At 35.9% G+C, this 19082-nt stretch overlaps 1 protein-coding gene across 3 annotated transcripts in view; it reads right to left on the reverse strand.

The window, feature by feature from the left end:
* The window catches only part of FAM3B (FAM3 metabolism regulating signaling molecule B), a 58936-nt gene that overhangs the window by 8309 nt on the left and 31545 nt on the right, over window positions 1-19082 (reverse strand). For all 3 annotated transcript variants that reach the window (XM_020976251.2, XM_020976250.2, XM_078146066.1), the window contains exons 3-6: window positions 6998-7121; window positions 5317-5375; window positions 2357-2407; window positions 1119-1206 (exon numbers count right to left, since the gene is read on the reverse strand). In XM_020976251.2, coding sequence (XP_020831910.1) covers window positions 1119-1206; window positions 2357-2407; window positions 5317-5375; window positions 6998-7121 — 322 coding nt within the window. The remainder of the gene's footprint in view (window positions 1-1118; window positions 1207-2356; window positions 2408-5316; window positions 5376-6997; window positions 7122-19082) is intronic.

Here is a 19082-nt window from a genome sequence, read left to right on the forward strand (position 1 = left end):
TTTTCTACAATTAAACTTAATGTCCTAACCTGGAATTGAGGTAAGTGCCTTGGTGCATTTGCTCATGCTATTCTGAGTGGCCTTTCTTCCCTTATCCCTACACATAAAGAATTCCTACCTCTTCTTTAAAGCCCAATTCAAAAGACAAGGAGACTTCTCTGATCCATCCCCCCCCCAGATGATAATGAACTTTACTTGCCTTTTTTCTCATATGGAATTTTACATACTTCTAATGTATGTATAATATATTATTTTGTCTTATATGGCATAGTCTCATCTAAACTATTACTTCTATGAGAATAGGGACTGTGTGTCAGCTAAACTATGTATTTTTCCTCCTAGAATTTTGCATTATGTTCTGCAAATAGAAAGCACTTAATAGATGTTTGTTGAACTATTTTGCCTCATATTGTTTTCCTATTCTCTCTATCCCGGCTGTACCCCCCTTTTTTGGTTGTCAAATGTGGTTGGCATAGGTCACTCAAACCAGAATAAAAGAAATACCATAGCAAAAATCAATATAAATCTACCATTAAAAATACAGTTGTACCATATTTTAAAGTATATTCAAATATAATTATATTGGAAGCTCAATAAGGCAGGAGATGGTAGAAAAAAGGAGAAAAACAAATTGGATTTGAATTTTATTTGAAAGGGACTTTTGATATTAATTAGGAGAGCCTAATGAATGAGAGGAAACCCATCTTTTCTAAGTAAGAAAGTATCATTTTATAATGTGTTGCATCTAACAGAGAAAAAAAAAGCTTACCCTTATTTTTTTATTCCTAATAGGTTTAAAGGAACATTTTCAATTTCCTGTTATATATTCTTAGAATCCTTTTTTATTTTAAGCTTTAGTTTTACTACTATAAACCTTAGCTATTTTATTTCATTAGTTTGACAAAATACACTTTCTGCGCACTCTCTTTTTCTCTCTCTCACATTGAAGATGGTATTGTGTCAAAGGGATTGTTTCCTTAAGAGACATCCACCTCTTCTGCTTTCCTATGTCATGTGTCACCTTACAGGTAAGTTCTCATCAGTTCTGCCAAGGGTTACATCCACATTTGCTTATTCTCTGGTAGCAGTGATGATAATGAACCACTAAACATCTTTACCTTCTGCTACCATCATCGTGTGTCACCATCAAGATTAGAGACTTCTGTGGGGCATTTTTAATGAACTGGGTCAATGGTCCAGAGTTATCTGTTGGTAGAACACAAAACAATCTTAGCTCCTCTCTGTGAACTAGATGAACTTTAAGATCTCTTCTAGCTTTAATATTTCCAAACTCCCTTTTAGCTTCTCTGTTAACTACACAACCACAAACCATGAAAATAGTATACTTAGACTTATACTGAAAAGCTATTCTTGGAATTTGACCTTAGGATGCAGTCCTAGGGCTAGCTGTGTGTCTGAGCCATTCAATTCAATTCAAATCAATTCATCAAAGAATTATTATGTAGGTTACCATGCTAGGTGAATTTCTGTTACTTTGGACTTCAGTTTCCTAACCTGTAAAGTAAGAAAGTTGGACTGGAGTTCAGACTTCCTTCCAGCTCTATAATTCTGTGACCTAAGTGCAATCTTACAATGTGCCTTTTTGGCACTTCATTATCTGATATAGCCATCTTACACAGAATTCTGCTTCATTAAAATATAGAAGATATAAACAAAATAGGTTGTTTCATTCTGAGTTATATCCTTTCATTGAAAATGCCCAAGTTCCTTATTCACTAATTTAGTTCAATAGCCTATGTTCTCAGCCCTGAAAAACTGGAAAAACTGGAAAAATGTATGGCAGAAACTGGGCATAGACCAACATTTTACACCCTATAACAAGATAAAGTCAAAATGGTTACATGATTTAGATATAAGAACTGATGCTATAAGCAAACTAGAAGAGCAAGAAATAGTTTACCTTTTAGATACAGGGAGAAAAGAAGAATTTATGACCAAACAAGAGATGGAGAACATTATGAAATGCAAAATGGACAATTCTGATTACATTAAATTGAAAAGTTTTTGCATACATAAAGCCAATGCAGCCAAAATTAGGAGGGAAGCAGAAAACTGGGAAAGAATTTATCAGTGTCTCTGATAAAGGCCCCATTTCTTTCTAGTCATTGTTAACTATATGAAAGCATTTGATTTTCTAGAGCAAAATAAAGCCTTAAAGGCTGAAAAGTGTATGTAGAACAATTTTAATACATATTAGTGTAGAGAAATTAATTTGGTTAGCTCAATAGCAAAAGATAGATGATGGACTAAGAAATCCAAACATTTTCAGTTTAATGCCCCTTAGAATGGAAAGGGATTTTATTCTTTCAAATACAAAAAAGTTTATTTTTCTTACCTCCTTGAAACATGTCAAAATATTTTGTATCTATAACTTTCCCAGTTTTATCTGAAAGAGAAAAAAAAAGCTTTAAAAATAGTGCATCTGACCTCATTTTTTATCTTGTAATAATTTAAAGCACCTATAGTGTAATTGCAAGGAGATGGAAGTTTGTACTTGCCAAAATAAAGTACCAAGGCACTCAGGATTTGTGGCCAACAGATATGCACAATACAGATAAGAATTTGGGCTAGGTTCATGGAGAGAATTGACCTTGCCTCCTTAGTTCATCACCTTTCCTGCTCAAATCCATTTCCATCTAAGCCAGAGAATATCTTGGAGATATATAAGATTAAAGAAACCCTAAATTAAGTAGTAATCTATAGCAGAGGATTTTAACCTTTAGTTCAGAGGTCAGAGGTTGAAAAGGAAAGATCTAATCTTAGCCTTGGGACCTACTGTCTCTCTCTCTCTCTCTCTCTCTCTCTCTCTCTCTCTCTCTCTCTCTCTTTTGTTAACCGGATAACTAGAAAGAACTGCTATCTACTTCAGAGAATCAGAGAAAGGTTCTTGTCACTAGACCTGAACAACCCAGGGAGCAGAGATGACATACCAAGGGAAGAACAGGCCTACTGAGAGCAGTATTACCTGATATGTATCTGTATGATGACATCACCAAAAGATATTGGAGTCCTGTAGCACTGGAGGTATGTGTTACCCCATCATATGTATTCCTCATGCATGATCCCTCTACGCTTTTATTTCCCTCTTTCTCCAGTGGTGGTATGTATATTTGTGCAAAAATGTGTCTCACATTTATGGGGAAGGGAAGTACTCTATTACAAGTATTTTCACTATCTGATGTTATTAAATGCCTTTTCTTTAACCTGGCTTAATGGAAATAAATTAAATACATCACTGGGTGCTTGTGAGCTAATGTTTGGAATGGGTATGTACCCACACAGTACTTTAAAGCTGAGAGAGATATTATGAGAGTTCTACCCATGAGAAGGGGTGCTGTAAGGCTCACATAATGAAGGGACTTCAAAATTTCTACAACTCTACCTAGGATTCTACAGGAAACATCACGTACAACGTTTGCCTTGATGAGGCCTACTGAGGAAAGAACTGATATGCAGGACAGGAAGAAGAAATCTTAATATGACTTCTAGTCATATATGAGGAGAGAACCCTTTAAGAATGCTTGGTTTTGATTAGAGAAGATGAGCAGAAATAAAATTCTAGTTTGGTTCTATCGAAACAAAGACTATGACCATCAGATTTAGCTAATCATGGGTCACTGCACTGAATCAGGGAGTGACTAAGATGTTCTTGTGTTAGTATTGAAAGAGGGTGGGGATTAATAAATGGCAGTGCTGCTCCAACCCAGGCAGGGGGCTGAGGTGTGAAGTTCAAGTGTTTCTGAACAGGACAATTTTTTATCATTACATGAGTCTGGGTGTGGTTCTATTCTCTTTCACAGAAACATAGGATAGGACACTATTTTCGGTTCCTAGTGCCAGGCAGTAATTAGCCACATAGAATATATGCAAGTAGAGATAACCAGAATGATGTGGCATCAATCAACAGACAACAAATGTGGGAAGTACTGTGTATCTGGATACCATGTCTTAAGAACAATGATTTAAAAGAACTTGAGATGTTTTCATTGAAAAGGGGACTATTTTAAAGACATAAGTAGCTGGCTTAAAATATTTGAATATTATTTGGAAGAAGGTTTTAAACTTATACTATGAAGGGTAGAGTGAGGGCCAGTAGAAGTTACATGGTGTCAGATTTTAGCTCAATATAAGGAAGACCTTAACAACAAGAGCCATTAAAATAGAGTGGGCTGTTTGTGAGGTAGTGAGTTCCCAGATCATTGGACTCATTCAGGCAAACTAGATGAATAGACAACCTCAAATAGTGCATAGAGGCCACATATCTATAAGAGTAGAGAGAATTTCTACATGTAGTGGAGGGTCAGTTCTCTGAAATCCCCCTATAATTCTAAGTCTATGATTCATTCAAACTCAGACAGTACAAGAAGCAGCAGAATGATGTAAGACCTGGCTTCTGCCTTTATAAATTGGGCAAGATTCTAGGGAAAAAGCAGTAGGGATGTGACCCTTCTACCATTCTTTGCCTAAGGCAAATTGTATTAGTTGACAAAACACTCATTCAGCTGGCCAGGATAACACCACTGATGAATTTTTCTTTCAAAGCAAAACACATTTTTACAAGTTCCAACACATTAGTTGGACTTCTAAATAAACAGAATGAAATGATCCATGGTTACTATATCCTGTAAATAAGGGATGAGCTTAATCCCCAAACTCTTAAATGTTGAAAAGATCTTCCATGTTTTTTTTTTTCCCAGCAGTGAGACAAATGATAAGCTCTCTATGCATGAGGGACCATTAATTTTTAAATTTTCACCATCACAATTACTAACCTGTAGGCAGTTACACCAAGGTAGCAACTGTCAGGTGCTAAGAAGCTGCTGGACTAATTGTACTTATAGACTACCTAATTAAACATAACTTTTTTTTTTTACTAAGATTCTAAGAGGGCTGCATTTGGTTCATGGATTTAGATGCTGTGAAAAGCAATAAAATACAAATACTATAGATTGCATGGTGTCCACAAAGAATTTTGAAGAATCATTAAGTTTCTTTAAAAAAAAAAGTTCTTTCCTTGTCCCTAAACATATTGAAAAAGGAAAAAAAATTCTCATAACAAATGTGCTTAGTCAAGCAAAAGAAATTCCATCATTGGCCATGTCCAATCTCTTTTATCTGTATCTATCAATTTGCACTCTGCAATCCATCAGGGATTATTGTCCCTATCTCTATGTAAGGAAAGGGGTACTATTTAAAAATTAAATTAAATTACTTTTTTTTTAGTGGACAAAATATTAAATCATCAAATTTTCCAATCCAATATGAGAGAAGTGATGAAAAAAACATTTAACTTACAATTCACAATGGCAACGTTGATACCCCTTGCAACATTACCCTTCCCTTCACTTATGAGCCTGAAATTTAAATAAGCCTTAGTTAAGAATTTCACTCTTATTAAGAAATGAATATTCCTATCTCTTTTCCAGAATCTGCTCTTTATTATTTATTTCAATTCAATAGACATTAAGTACCGTATGAAAAACTATAAGTACCAGAGGAAATACAAAGTTTTGATAAGCTGTGAAGCTTACCACCTAGAAGGAGGATATGATGTACACAAACAGTTATAATACAAAATAATAAATGATATTATTTTGCATTGGAGGTATATATAAAGTGCTTGTGAATTATGAAGGGGGTAATATTACCAATTGCAGGAGGAAGGAAGGGTGATGAGGAAAGTGAAGGGACAAATGTTTCCTAAAAGAATTTACATTTGGTTTAGGCTTTAAAGCTTAGGTAGGAAATGAGTAAACATCAAAATTTGTTTGAGGAGGTTTATGAGGGGGAAGAAGGAAATAAATTAAGAATAACTGGACTGTGTAAATTCACAAGCAAAATTATTAGTGGCAGACCTCATGGCTACTAAGCCAATGTTGTTTCTACTATATAATGTCCTGCCTTCCTAACTTGATAGTAATCTCCTATTGAGTAGGGATTATATATATCTCTTGCCACATATAGGAAGTCAGTAAAACTTTAATTGCTGCAGTACTTGGAGCTAAGAAACAGATATGATAATCTTCCCTAAGAAGAGGGAAATTGACTCAAAGGATCCTTGCGGTCCTTGTAATCCTCAGTGCCTACTACTGTGTCTTACATATTGATTTATTAATCAATTGCTTTAAATAGCTGATAAAACTCTTACATAGAAGTGATTTACTCCTTATTTATAGCCAGCATGAGCAATTTCATTTTTCTATAGTGAATAATGATTTAATGGAAGTACCTATTAACATTCTAAATCAGATTTTTCACTGTCCTGAATATTTAAGTTAAATTAAGAGTTTAACATGAAAATTGAAAAAAAAAATCAGAAGCATGTTTAATAGCAGGTATGTAATTCAAGGGAAACCTATATTTTAGTCTGAATTTCTATATTTAATGAAACCCCAAATGATGATCATTAAATAAGAGAAGCAAAGAAAGCAATGTCAACTTGTGATCATTTGGAAATGTATACAGTCTTGAGGCCCTGGGCACAGTTGAACTCGATTTCTATAAGCTTGAAGGGGATTTTATGCCCCAAACTTTAGAAGGAATGTAAACGTACGTAATAAGTAAGACTTATCCAAAACCAATTGTCAGGTGAAATTATCAAGCTTTCACTAACATGCTGATAACCATATAGCCCAAGTCCTTGTTATTATTCACTTGTTTTAGTTGTGTCTGACTCGTGATCCCATTTGGAGTTTTCTCGGCAAAAATACTGCAGTGGTTTTCCATTTCCTTCTCCAACTCATTTTGCAAATGAGGCAAATAGAGCTAAGTAACTCACCCAGGTTCAAACAGCTAATAAGTGTCTGAGGCTAGATTTGAACTCCTAAGACCTTTTTTTCTACAACTGTTATAGCAATGCTATTACAACTTAGCAATGTTAGTTTTCTTAACATTTTAATTACAGACACATATTAATCCAACTCTCCTTTTTTAAGGATGAAAATTAATTATTTCTAGCACCCAAACTGATACTTACAGCTCATTCTCAAAGCAAATTTTGGCATATTTATCTTTACCACCACCACTCAGTAACCGATAGGAATACGTGTTAGGTGGGCACGAAGTCCGGTGGTCACATTTTTGTCTTTTGGGAAATGGAGCTGTAATGAAAAGGGGTAGAAAAGTTGGCATTTGAAGAGAAGCAGAAAGGCGACAAATATGTGAATACCTTTGTCTATCTTCTGCAAACCAATTCATATATTTTAGATCTCCAAATATTATTAGGGAGCAGTAGTCATAAACTTCTGTGGATAAACTATTTTTTCACTTTAGTTTTTGAAATTAAGGTGTTCAACACAGCAATAATCTAATTAAGAGATAGGAGTGGGGAATACAAGGGGAATGGTACCCATCTGGGGTGATAAAAGATTATCCATGGTCACTCAGCTAATAAGCGTTAGAGGTGGGACTTGAAATATGTTGACCTGACTGTAAGGATAGCTCTCTTTCCCTTGTACCAATGCAACTTCTCTTACAACATAACATTTTAAAAGGGGAGGAGAGAAAGGTAATCACCCATGGCAGGAGCAGTAAAACTTTAATTGCTACAATTCTTGGGCGTAAGAAACAAACATTCCCCAAGAGGAGGGAAATGGATTCAAAATGGACTCAAATGGACTTAAATAAAAATGGACTACAAATCTGTGTCCAGTTTGGAGTGTTTTAATGCTGTGGTAGTTCCTTCCAAATATGCTATAGCTAATAATAGGAACAGCTTCTAAAGAATAATAAAGAAAAATAAAGAATAACTAGGTGGGGCACATGGTAAATTGGACAGAACAATGTAGGTCTGTGCCTCACACACAGTCTAGCCATATGACATTGGGCTGGGGCTCAATTTCCTCATTTGGAATATACGGTGCTATACGAAATGACAAATACGATGAATACGAACAAGAAGTAAGTGTATGTTTAACCTCCTTCATCTTAAACCTTGTTCTCTCCCACTTTTTCTGTCTTTTGACAATCACTGAGCCCTGGCCCCTTGGAAACCCTTGTTGGTACTGGCTGCACTTATTGGATAGTTGGTTGAGGCAGGGGAGTTAGAATACTGCTTGCTTCCCATTGCCACCAGAAAAAAAAATTCCATCTCTCAGTGATCTGCCCTTCTTTGAGGTCCATACAATCCACATCTTCTACCTAATCAAAATCCTAGGAGCCGTTATCTAGAGATGTCAAGGATATTTGGCTTTCTTTCTCAAAATGGTCTTTCTGCCTCAACTCTTGCCCTCATACCAGGGGAGTGCAACATATATATTGATGGTTTCTCAAATATCCTCACTTTTCAGTTCCTTATATTACTTACTTCCCATGACTTACTCCTCTACCCCAACTCATACACACAAATGTACCCCACTCAAATGTAACACCTCCGTGTTCAAGATCTATGAAACCCCCTTATCTTACCATAATTTCTTGGCTTTCTGCTTCTCTCTGTCTTCCCATACCAAACCTTGCTTTTTGCTATACCATGACCTCCAATCCTTCAATCTCTCAGTTCTCTTCCAGGTCATCACCTCTGCATTAGCCACTCTTTCCTCCCTTTCCCATCTTGACCTTCTCGTAAACCAATTCAACTTTAAATAGACCTCCTCTCTGGAGTCCTTGACTCCTTTGTTATATTGCCTATTGTACCCTCCCATGCGTTGGATCACTTCCTGTATATGCTGCCTTCATTCCTATTCATGTGCTGCTGAATGAATGTGAAGAAAATCATGCAACCATTCTGACTAAATCCACAACAAAGTTATGTTACACGATATCAACGGGGTCCTCCATGCTGCTAGGCAATCCTTCTTCACCTCCTTTGTTAAGTCACTATCCCATTCCCCACAGTGGCTATTTCAAACTTTTCACTCTTGCAACATCCCTTGAATATGCCCTCTACTCCCCATTGATACTGCTACCACACTGGTGCAGGCTTTCAGTACCTCACCTCTGGACTACTGCATTAGCCTTCTGGTTGGTCTGCCTGCCACAAATCTCTCCCTGGTCAAGTCAATCATCCATTCAGCTGCCAAATTGATTTTCCTAAAGCACCAGCTTGATCATGTCACCCATATATTCAATAACCTTCAGTGGCTTCCCATTACCTCCAGGATTAAATACAAAATACTCTAGCATTCAAATCACTTTATAACCTGTCTCTCCCCATTCCTGGCCTTTTCAGTCTTCTTATACCTAGTACATCTCCATGAAATCTTCTATCTAGAGACACTGACTTCCTTGACATTCTCTGAGCAAGACACTGAATCTCTCAGCTCCAGGCATTTCCTCTGGCTTTATCCCAAGGCTGTAATGCCTCCTTTCCCATCTTTGCCTACTGGATTCCCTGGGTCCAAAATCCTACCTTCTATAAGAAACCTTTCCCAATCCTTCTTGGTTCTAGTTTCTTCTCTTCATTAATTATTTCCTATTTATCCTGTATACAACTTGTTTGTATTTGTTTACTTGTCTTACTCATTAGAATATGAGTTCCTCGAGGGCAGGGACTTTCTTTTGCCTTTCTTTGTATTCCCAGGAATTAGAACAATTTCAAGAACACAGAAAGCATTTAATAAATGTTTATTGACTGACTAAACATTTCAGATAAGAGTAAGGTTTATCTTGTAATTGGGGGAGAGACTCTCCAAGCCTAATTCTTATGAGAATGTATAGCATGTGTGGCTGATTCAGTCCCAATGTTGAACATACACAGATAATTTATGTTCGCAGTCTGATAACTGTGTGATGATTTTTGATTGCTTGCTGAGCTGCAACTAGGGTGCATTTAAAAGATAAGTATGAGTTAAAGACAGTTTATGGCAATCCAAGCCTAGTCCAAAAGCATAGTTCATCAGCAAATTCTCCCTTGAAACCAAGGTTTTGGGTCTTATAAAAAAGGGAGCAACTCTGTCCATTAGGTATGTCACATCTGGAAGTGAATTTGATGGGATCAAATATTTTGTAGAAATTACTTTAAACTTGAACTCAGGTGGTATAGGACAGTGTGGCCTCAGGTTTGTTGGGATGAGGGAATGTAGTTACTTCTGTTTTTGCTATAGCTTTGCAGTAAACATCCTTTCACAAGTGCTAATTGAGGTTATTAGTTAAATGAGACTGTGGTGCTAATAACTGGTGGTTAATATTAGAGAGGACACACCCAAATGGAAACTTGAATAAATAGCATTGGAAAAAGACTCTCCTAATGCTCACCCCATGGGTACCCCTAGGACCCTGAAAGGCAGATGTAGATCTACCTTCATTCTGAGGTGGAATGAGGGGAGTCCAGAGTCTTGTTACAATCTGTTACCTGTTCCCTCTACCCCTTTCTCTACTTTTTTTTCTCATAACCCCCATCATAGGAAATTTCGATTTCCATAGTTTCTTCTTCTTTTCTATACTAGTACATTCCTTTTACTATGCCTTCTTTTCCCTCTCTTCAAATCCTCAAACCATTCCACTCTAAGCTGTTTTTCATAATTTAGCTCACATAGTACTTTTTTTAAAATTATATTAGAGTTCTGAAAAAACACTTGTTTTTTCTCTCCTTATTAGAATGATAACACTATGTCTTCACATGCTCCCCCCCCCTCCAATTACTCAAATACATTTACTTTTGTAGGTTTCTTTGGACTTGTATTTGTATTTTTAAATTCCTACTTAGCTCTGGTCTTTTCATAAGAAATGCTTGAACAGTCTTTATTCTATTAAACATTCATTTTCAAAAATTTATTGGGTTTACAAGGTATGTTACTTTTGGTTGTAAGCCTATCTCTTTTGCCTTTTAGAATATTACAATTCTAAGGCCTATTTCTATTTATAGTAGAAACTACCAGGCCTTTTGTGATCCTGATTTATAGCTCTTTAGTACCTAAGCTGCTTCATTTAGGATTTTTCTTCATTTAGGATTTTTTTTTTCGATAAGTAGGAACTCTGGATTTGGGTTATGACATTACTGGGACTTTTTCTTTTGAAGTTCCTTTCATGAGGTGATCAGCGGATTCTTTCTAACTTCATTTTGCCCTCTGGTTAGAACTGTGAAGTTTTAATTTACAATTTTTTGAAACATAGTATCCAGGCTCTTTTTTTTTAAAATAATGTTTTTCAGGGCATTTAAGAACTTTCAAATGATCCCTACTTGACTTTTTTTTTCCTAGGTCAGTTTTTTAAAAATATCTTACATTTTTATCCTTTGATTTTGTTCTAATGGTTCTTGATGTCTCATGAAATCATTTAATAGTGTTTGGTATATTCTAGTTTTTAGGGAGTTACATCTTAGGTAAGTTTTACCAGTTTCTCTTCTAAGTTACTTCAAATTCCTTTTTCCAGAGCTTTACTCAATTTTCATGTCTTGCTTCATTTTTTCTGGTCGTGTATGTATTTTTTCTGGAAAATCAATTTTTCCTTTGGCTGTCTGCTTGTAGTTATTGTGGAATTATTCTCTCTTCTTTTTGAGGGTCTCTAAGTCTATACTAATTTTTAAATACTGGTTTCTTCTTTAACTCACTCACTTATCCAATTTAGTTTCTGAATTGGAGCTTTGAACCAGGGTCAGACTTTACCTCCACTTTTGGGTGGAGTCAACAGCATTGCCTTTTCCTTACCCTTCATCCCTTGGTTTCCTAACCTGTACTTCCTGGGGTGAAACATAGGAAGTATTGCTACAAATTACAGAAGCAGAGTTTGAGAGTTGGAAGGGACCTCAGAGGACATATAATCCAAACCATATCTGAAAAGAATCCACAGTATGACATATCCGATCATCCAGCTTCTGCTTAAAGACCTCCAAGGAGAGGGTGCCCATCACCTCTTGGGGCAGCCCATTCTATTTCTGGACAGCTCAAGTTGTGACGAAGTATTTACTGACATCAAGCCTAAATTTGACTCATTCTTTTTGATCTCTGGGACAAAATGAAACAATTCAAATCCTTTTCCACATGACAGCCTTTCAAATACTTGAGGACAATTTATTATATTCTCTCTGAGTCTTGCCCGTTTCCTTTAATTGGTCTTTATATAGTATGGACTTAAGGTCTTTCACTATATTGTTTGCTCTTCTCTAGAAGGCAGCTCTAATTCCTCCTAATTCATCAATACCCTTCTTAAATGATGGTACACAGTACCAAACTCCAGATGAGGTTTTGACAAAGGAAGAACATGGTGGCACTGTGACCTCCTTGCTACTGCAAGGTATGCCTCTCTCTCTCTTTCTCTCTTTTTCATCTCACTCAGTAGCATTTATCAAGCAATTACTTGTGCAGATCCCTCTGCTCAGAAAGATGCAATAACTTATGACATAGTTCCTACAATCATAGAGCTTACAGTTTAACAGGGGGATTGGAAACACATAGAGATAACTGTTATATGCAATAATACATGAATACATACATCAAAGAGGTGGATAATAAAATACTATGTGAGGTCCAAGTAAGAAGTTCATTTCTGACCAGAGGAATCAGGGAACGCTTTATGGAAAAGATGACATTTGACACTGACATGATCATTATCTTCTGACATATACTGGTTGTGTGACTCGAAAAAGTCTCTTTACCTCTCAGTGTTCTAAGAAATAAGGACTATAACTTGCAGAAAAGTGATGACCTGGTGACAGTATTGATAGAGACAGTTTCTCATTAAAGAGTTCCTGAAACCACTGAAATGATAGGTCTAGTTTTTATCTTTCTATTATCACTTAGATTTCTATTATATAACAAATCTCAAACATACAATGCCTGAGTTACATTCCTTGTTTTGAACTATTTATAAAAAGGAACAATGAATAATTCTATGCAGGAATTATCACAAATCCCAAGTAAGTGCCAAACAAGATTTACAACTAAGTAAATGGATCATTTTTCCCACCAAAAAAACTATAGCTCAGAGAGGTTGTGACTTCACCATGGTAACAATAATAAAAGCTGACCTCTTTCCAGTTCTTTCAGGTTGGCAAATCACTTAACATATATAATCTCATTTTATCCTCACAATAGACATGTAAAATGGGTGCTATTATTAGCTCCCGTTTTCATAGGATTGTAATCAGAGGCTCAAAGTCTCAGGAAACATTTATTAAGTACCTACTATATGCCAGGCACTGTGCTAAGCACTGGGGACACAAAAAGAGGCAAGAAACAGTCCCTGCCCTCAAACATCTTACAATCTGACAGGAAAGACAATACACAAACAAATATATACAAAGAAAGCTATATATAGGATAAATTTGAGATAACTAATGGAGGGAAGCCCTGGAATTAAGATGATTTAGGGAAGGCTTCCTGTAGAACATGAGATTCTACTTAGGACTTAGTCAGGAATGTCATTAATTGGATTGGTGTTGGGAGAGCATTTCAGGCATGAGGGGCAGCCAGAGAAAATGCCTAGAGCTGAGAGATGGAATATCTTGTTTGTGGAACAGCCAGGAGGCCCCTGACACTGGATCAAAGAGTACAAAGCAAATAGTGAGCTGTAAGAATACTGGAGAGATAGGAAGGAGATAGGTCATGATGGTTTTTTGAAAGGTAAAAAGAGTATTTTGTATTTGATCTTGGAGGTAAAGGGAAACCACTGGAGTTTATTGAGTAGAGGGGTAACATGGATCTGTGCTTTAGGAAAATCACTGCAGGGGCTGATTAGAGGATGGATTGGAATAGGGAGAGACTTGAGAGTGAGGGGAAATCCACCAGCAGGCCCAAGATTTCATTGGCATTCCTGGTTTCTACAATTTACTGCCAATTCATACTGAGCTGGCAGTTCAGTTTGTGAACCTCCCAGATATTTTTTTTTCAGATAAACTGCTGCTCGACCATACCTCTCTCATCTTCTACTTATGAAGTTGATTGTTTTGTACTTTCCATTTATCCCTAATGGATTTCTTCTTATTAAATTTAACCTGATACTCCATCATTGCAAGATCTTCTTAGGTTCAATCTCTGTCATCCAGTGTGTTAATTATTCCTCCAAACTTCGTGTCATCTGCAACTTTGAGGAATATATTACCTATTCTTTTATTGAAGTATTACTAAAAACAACACGCAGTCAAGTATAGATCCCCAAGGTGCTCCACTAATGTCCTCCCTGACATGGAACTATTAACAATCACTCTGAGTTGAGCTATCCAACTTTAATGCCACAGTCATGACTGAGTCCATCTAATTATATTATCATACAGTTCACATCTCTCCATCTTCTCCACAAGAATGGTCTGGAGCACTATTATAGTAGAGAATTTCCATCATCTATAAACAGTAACTCAGTCCAAAATGAAAATTAGGTTAGTCTTATATGACCTGTTCTTGTTGAAGTTATGCTGACACTTTGTAATCATGTTAATTTAGGATACAGCATTGATTGAGTTAAGTTCAGCTTCCCTAGCCCTGTTTCAGTCATCTTGCTCTGTCAACCAGAAGCCCGAAGAAGGATCAGGTAACAGTTCATGTTCTGGCTCTTTTGTACTTAGGAAGCCATATTAATTGTTATAAGTCTTAGTTCTCTGAGCCAATCAAGTTTCAAGGATATAAAATCATCCTTTTAGGGAAAAATAAATCTGGTATATTTGGAAATAGAACTTAAGAATATCGTTTTTATGGGAAGACATATGAAGTCATCTAAAGAGAAAAGCAATATCCACAATGACTCCAACAAAGTTGAAGGACCTAATAACAAAAAGAAACTGAGTATTCTGTAATCATAATGACTAAGGTTGGAGAAAAGATAAGAAGATGCACCACATTCCCTTCATTGTAGATGGTATAGAATATCACATACCCTGTCAGATGCACTTGATATGGTTAGTTGGTTTGACTAAACTGACTTTTTTCCCCCTCTTTAAATCTTTGTTATGAGCGATAGCTCTCTAGGTAGGGGTAAAAATTCAGAAGCAAATGTGATGTAAAAATAAATCTCATCAATAAAAAGTTTTTTTTTAAAGAGAGAAGTCTAGGTATTAGTGAAGGCTTAAGGGAGAACAGCATGAGCATCTTCAAACATTTAAAGGACTATGATGTTTAAGATGGGTTAGGATCTTGCTTGGCCCTACAGGGCAGAACAATGAAGGAACAGTTCAGAAAGGCAGATATCAGCTCAATTAAAAGAAAAATTATGTAACAAATTACTCAGATGCCTTGTGAAATAATGAGTTCCCTGTCCCTGAGGGCATTTAGCAGAGGCTAGATCTCGACTTGTTCAGGATACTGTAGAGAAGCTTCCTGATCCTGGTAGCATGTGGACTACTTTCCAGGTTTTCAGATTTAATATCATCTCCCAAATATGAAATTTCTCTGGGGAACTTTGTATTTAAAAATATTTGCTCTATTATTATTCTACAAAGGCTAGGAAAAACTCAAAACAACTTTTATAGATTAGCATTATGAAAAAGACTTATTGGTCATACATTAGCCACTTTAGCCACACCTATGTACACAAATATGAATCATTTGTCATTCATCTTTGAATCTGAAAAAAAGTACATATAGCTTTCCTACTCAGCTTCTGTCACTAAGTACACTCCATGACCTTTCCATCCACAAAGAAGTCTATTATAAGAATTTAGCCATTATTCAAAATTGTTTCAAAGATTTAAAAAAATACTAAAGACTTTCAGTTACAAATGACAACATATTTCAATGATATCTAGATGTTGAGTTTCCTTTTCTATTAGAAAAAGGGTATTCAAATAATTGTGATAGTGATAAAGAAGAAGAAAAAGAGAAGAAGAAAGAGGAGAAGGAGGAAGGGGAGAAACAAATGAGATGTTTTAAAAATATACTTCAGATAGCAGAAGGAGGTTCAGAAAAAGATATAGACATGTTGGACATTCTCAAAACTACCATATTAAACTTATACACTGAGAAACTACATAGTAAGAATTCACATACACACTCTTTTTATATCCTTTTTGTATGAAATGTTCATGTTTGTCAAGTTCATAATAATAAAAAAGAAAATATTTTAAAAAAGAAAGCAGTTGGACTAGACCAATTATATACAGAAATGATCCATGATAGAGGTGTTATAATTGTGAAGGCATTGAGGAATCAATTCTAAGGTTATCTGAAGGATTGGAAAACAGGCATGGAAAAAGCCTTAGGTCTTATCACTACCAAAAATGGAGTCCAAAAAATGATGAACTATTAGCCAGCACTTCTACTATTTTAAGAATAATCACCATTTGTATTGATGGTTTTACTGATTATAGAAAGGAACAGGGAAGCTTTTATGAAAGGTATTCTAGAGTTGAGAAAATATCAATCATCACATAACTCAATATAAGATGTAGAGAATGCGAGGTTCCACTATACTTACTGCTTGTTGATCATTTAAATTTTTTTGATTCAGTAGAACATTACATAAAGTCCCCTTTTCAATAGAGTGCTTCCCATGCATGTGTCAAAGTTATATAAGATTCTTTGAAACATATAATAGAGATAATCTTGTTCAATGACACTGAATACGGACATTGAGTGGAGTATAAAATGTAGAGAGACAAGTGTTTGTCATGTGTTCTGGTCATTGTAATGGAGGAAATCCAGCACAGAATTCAAGTTTAAGAGAGTTTCGCTATGGAAAGTGAGGTTCTCCACATGTTCCTGTTTATAGATAACATTGGATTTAGTGCATCAAGACATACTCTTCTGAATGAGACCAAGAGTCACTCCAAAGCTTTTGGACTAACTACCTGCACAGGAAAAACCAAGTAGAAGAATTTCTATTATTTAGACTATGGCATATAAGTGAATGAACCTTAATAGATTTTGTCTATCAAAATCCTTGGCAGGAACAACAAAGAGACAATGAAGGGTTACCAAGATTAAAGGACTGATGACTGAATTGCTTTTGGGAAATTACAAAGTTTTTTAAAGTTTCTCTTAGCACGAGAAGTCCATCATTTTAGTCTATTTTTTTTTCTGGTGATGTTATATGGTTGTCAGTCATATTAAACTACAGTCTCTGAAGAACTGAAGTTGAGGATCACCCAAAGGGCAACGTAGAGGTGCATGCAGTTTGTTTGGGATTAGAGGGACAGCAAATGAAACAGTAATTACAATGGTTTGTGAACTGGAACAAGTGGTGGTTTTAATGTGACTTCATTTTGTGAAACCAGTGGTCCTAAGTTATGCTTCTACTGATACTAGATTAACAGAAAACATGGTTATGACCAAACAAACCCACATTTCACTACCTTTAGTAAGCTGAGTACCAAATTTCCTGATATGCAGGTATATGCATTTTTTCAGCACTTTCTTTTTTTTGATTCTGTGTTTTTAAAGAATGGATATTACTCCAAGGAAGATGCAAAAGTTGAGGCTCTTGATAAGCAAATTTCAATGACCATTTGAGATATTGCAGTGGCTGTTGGTGTGAGAAAGACAAGCATTTCGAAGATCATTAAAGCCCATGATGAAAAAGTATCAGTTAAACTGAAGCAAAAAATAAAATGCAATGAAAAAAATGAAGACTATTGCTCTAAACTGACAAACTAGAACAGACTTTTTGAGTAAACTGTCAGCTGGAGGGGACTGTGTAGCTTCTTGAAGTTGGAAGAGCAGTGAGAAGATCAATAAAACAGAAGAAAACAAACAAAAAAGGAACTACTATCAATTGTTATGAAGAAAAAATGCTTATCATGAGCAAACCATATAAAGAGTAGAGTACTGAGGTTTGGGAGGAAAGGTAATTTTTATTGATAAAACTCCCTTTTTCATTCAAGGTTATGTAAAAAAAACTATCAGAAAAATTCTAGTTAAGTTTATAAGGTCTGAATATTTTTTAATCAGGCTAAAGTATTCACCAAAAAGTTTTAAGGAATTAAAAAAAACCTTCTAGAATGCCTGAAAACCCTGCTTCCATTGAGGGAATGATAATAAATATATCAATATATGAAAAAGAAGAATTGTTATAGGAAAAAATGGATATGGAATACCACAGCATGGCCTTGCACTATGCTACATGTAACAAAAGCTTCAGAAATTTATATAAGAGATCAAGATAAACATGTTTCAATGTGCTGATTTAAAACCCCATTGAAAATCTAAGGGCTATAATAAAGGCTAGATTTGTAAAGGATTTTTTTTTTTGTGAGGCAATGGGGTTAACTGACTTTCCCAGGGTCACACAGCTAGTAAGTGTTATGTGTCTGAGGCCAGATTTGAACTCAGATCCTCCTGACTTCAGGGCTGGTACTCTATGCACTGTGCCACCTAGCTGCCCCCATTGGAAAGGATTTTTAATCAATGATAGTGTATCCAATATTGAATGTGATAAAAAGTGTAGCTTATCAAACAATTTTGTTAACTTCAATGCCAAATCATGTAAAACAATTTCAGAAAATGAGGGAAATATTGAACATTAAGTTTCTAAAAAATATGATAGTTTATAAAGTAGGGGAAATAGCAAAAAATGGAGGGAGAAGAAGCAGTACAGCCTAGCTTCTTCATGTAACTACTCTAGCAAAGATCAAGAAATAACATCAGATGGTGATAAGAAAATCCAAGGAGAAACTACAGCAGATGCCTTTTTGCACCACAAGTCAGCACAGGGAGGTAACAAGAAGTCCGTAGAAACTAGGGAGGGGGTCCAGCCAGGAAAGTTCACATAAAAGCCTCCCTGAATTCAGACTAGGGCTTGCACCACAAGCTGTATATCCACACCAAGAAGTATAGGTTAGACTCTACAGAGTCTTTCAGTGTGCTGACTGGACCTGGGATTAGCAGTTGTCTCCCGAAGTTCCAACCATGAATGAATCTGCAGCTATGCCATCCAGACCTAGAATTGGCAATCATAACATGCACCAGATTGGACCACTTAGAGTGCTAAAATTTTGCAGCTCGATGGACTAAGCTATTGCTGAGGTCTTTTTTTTTTTTTTGGTTAGGCAATGGGGTTAAGTGACTTGCCCAGGGTCACACAGCTAGTAAGTGTCATGTGTCTGAGGCCACATTTGAACTCAGGTCCTCTTGAATTAAGGGCCAGTGCTCTATCTACTGTGCTACCTAGCTGCCTCTCTGAGGTATTTTTTAAAAAATTATTTGGTATTTTATTTTCCCCAGTCAGATGTAAAAACAATTTTTAACATTTGTTTTAAA

Source organism: Phascolarctos cinereus, unplaced genomic scaffold (genome assembly GCF_003287225.1).
Source record: "Phascolarctos cinereus isolate Bilbo 61053 unplaced genomic scaffold, phaCin_HiC Scaffold_726;HRSCAF=1367, whole genome shotgun sequence".
Lineage (NCBI taxonomy): Eukaryota > Metazoa > Chordata > Mammalia > Diprotodontia > Phascolarctidae > Phascolarctos > Phascolarctos cinereus.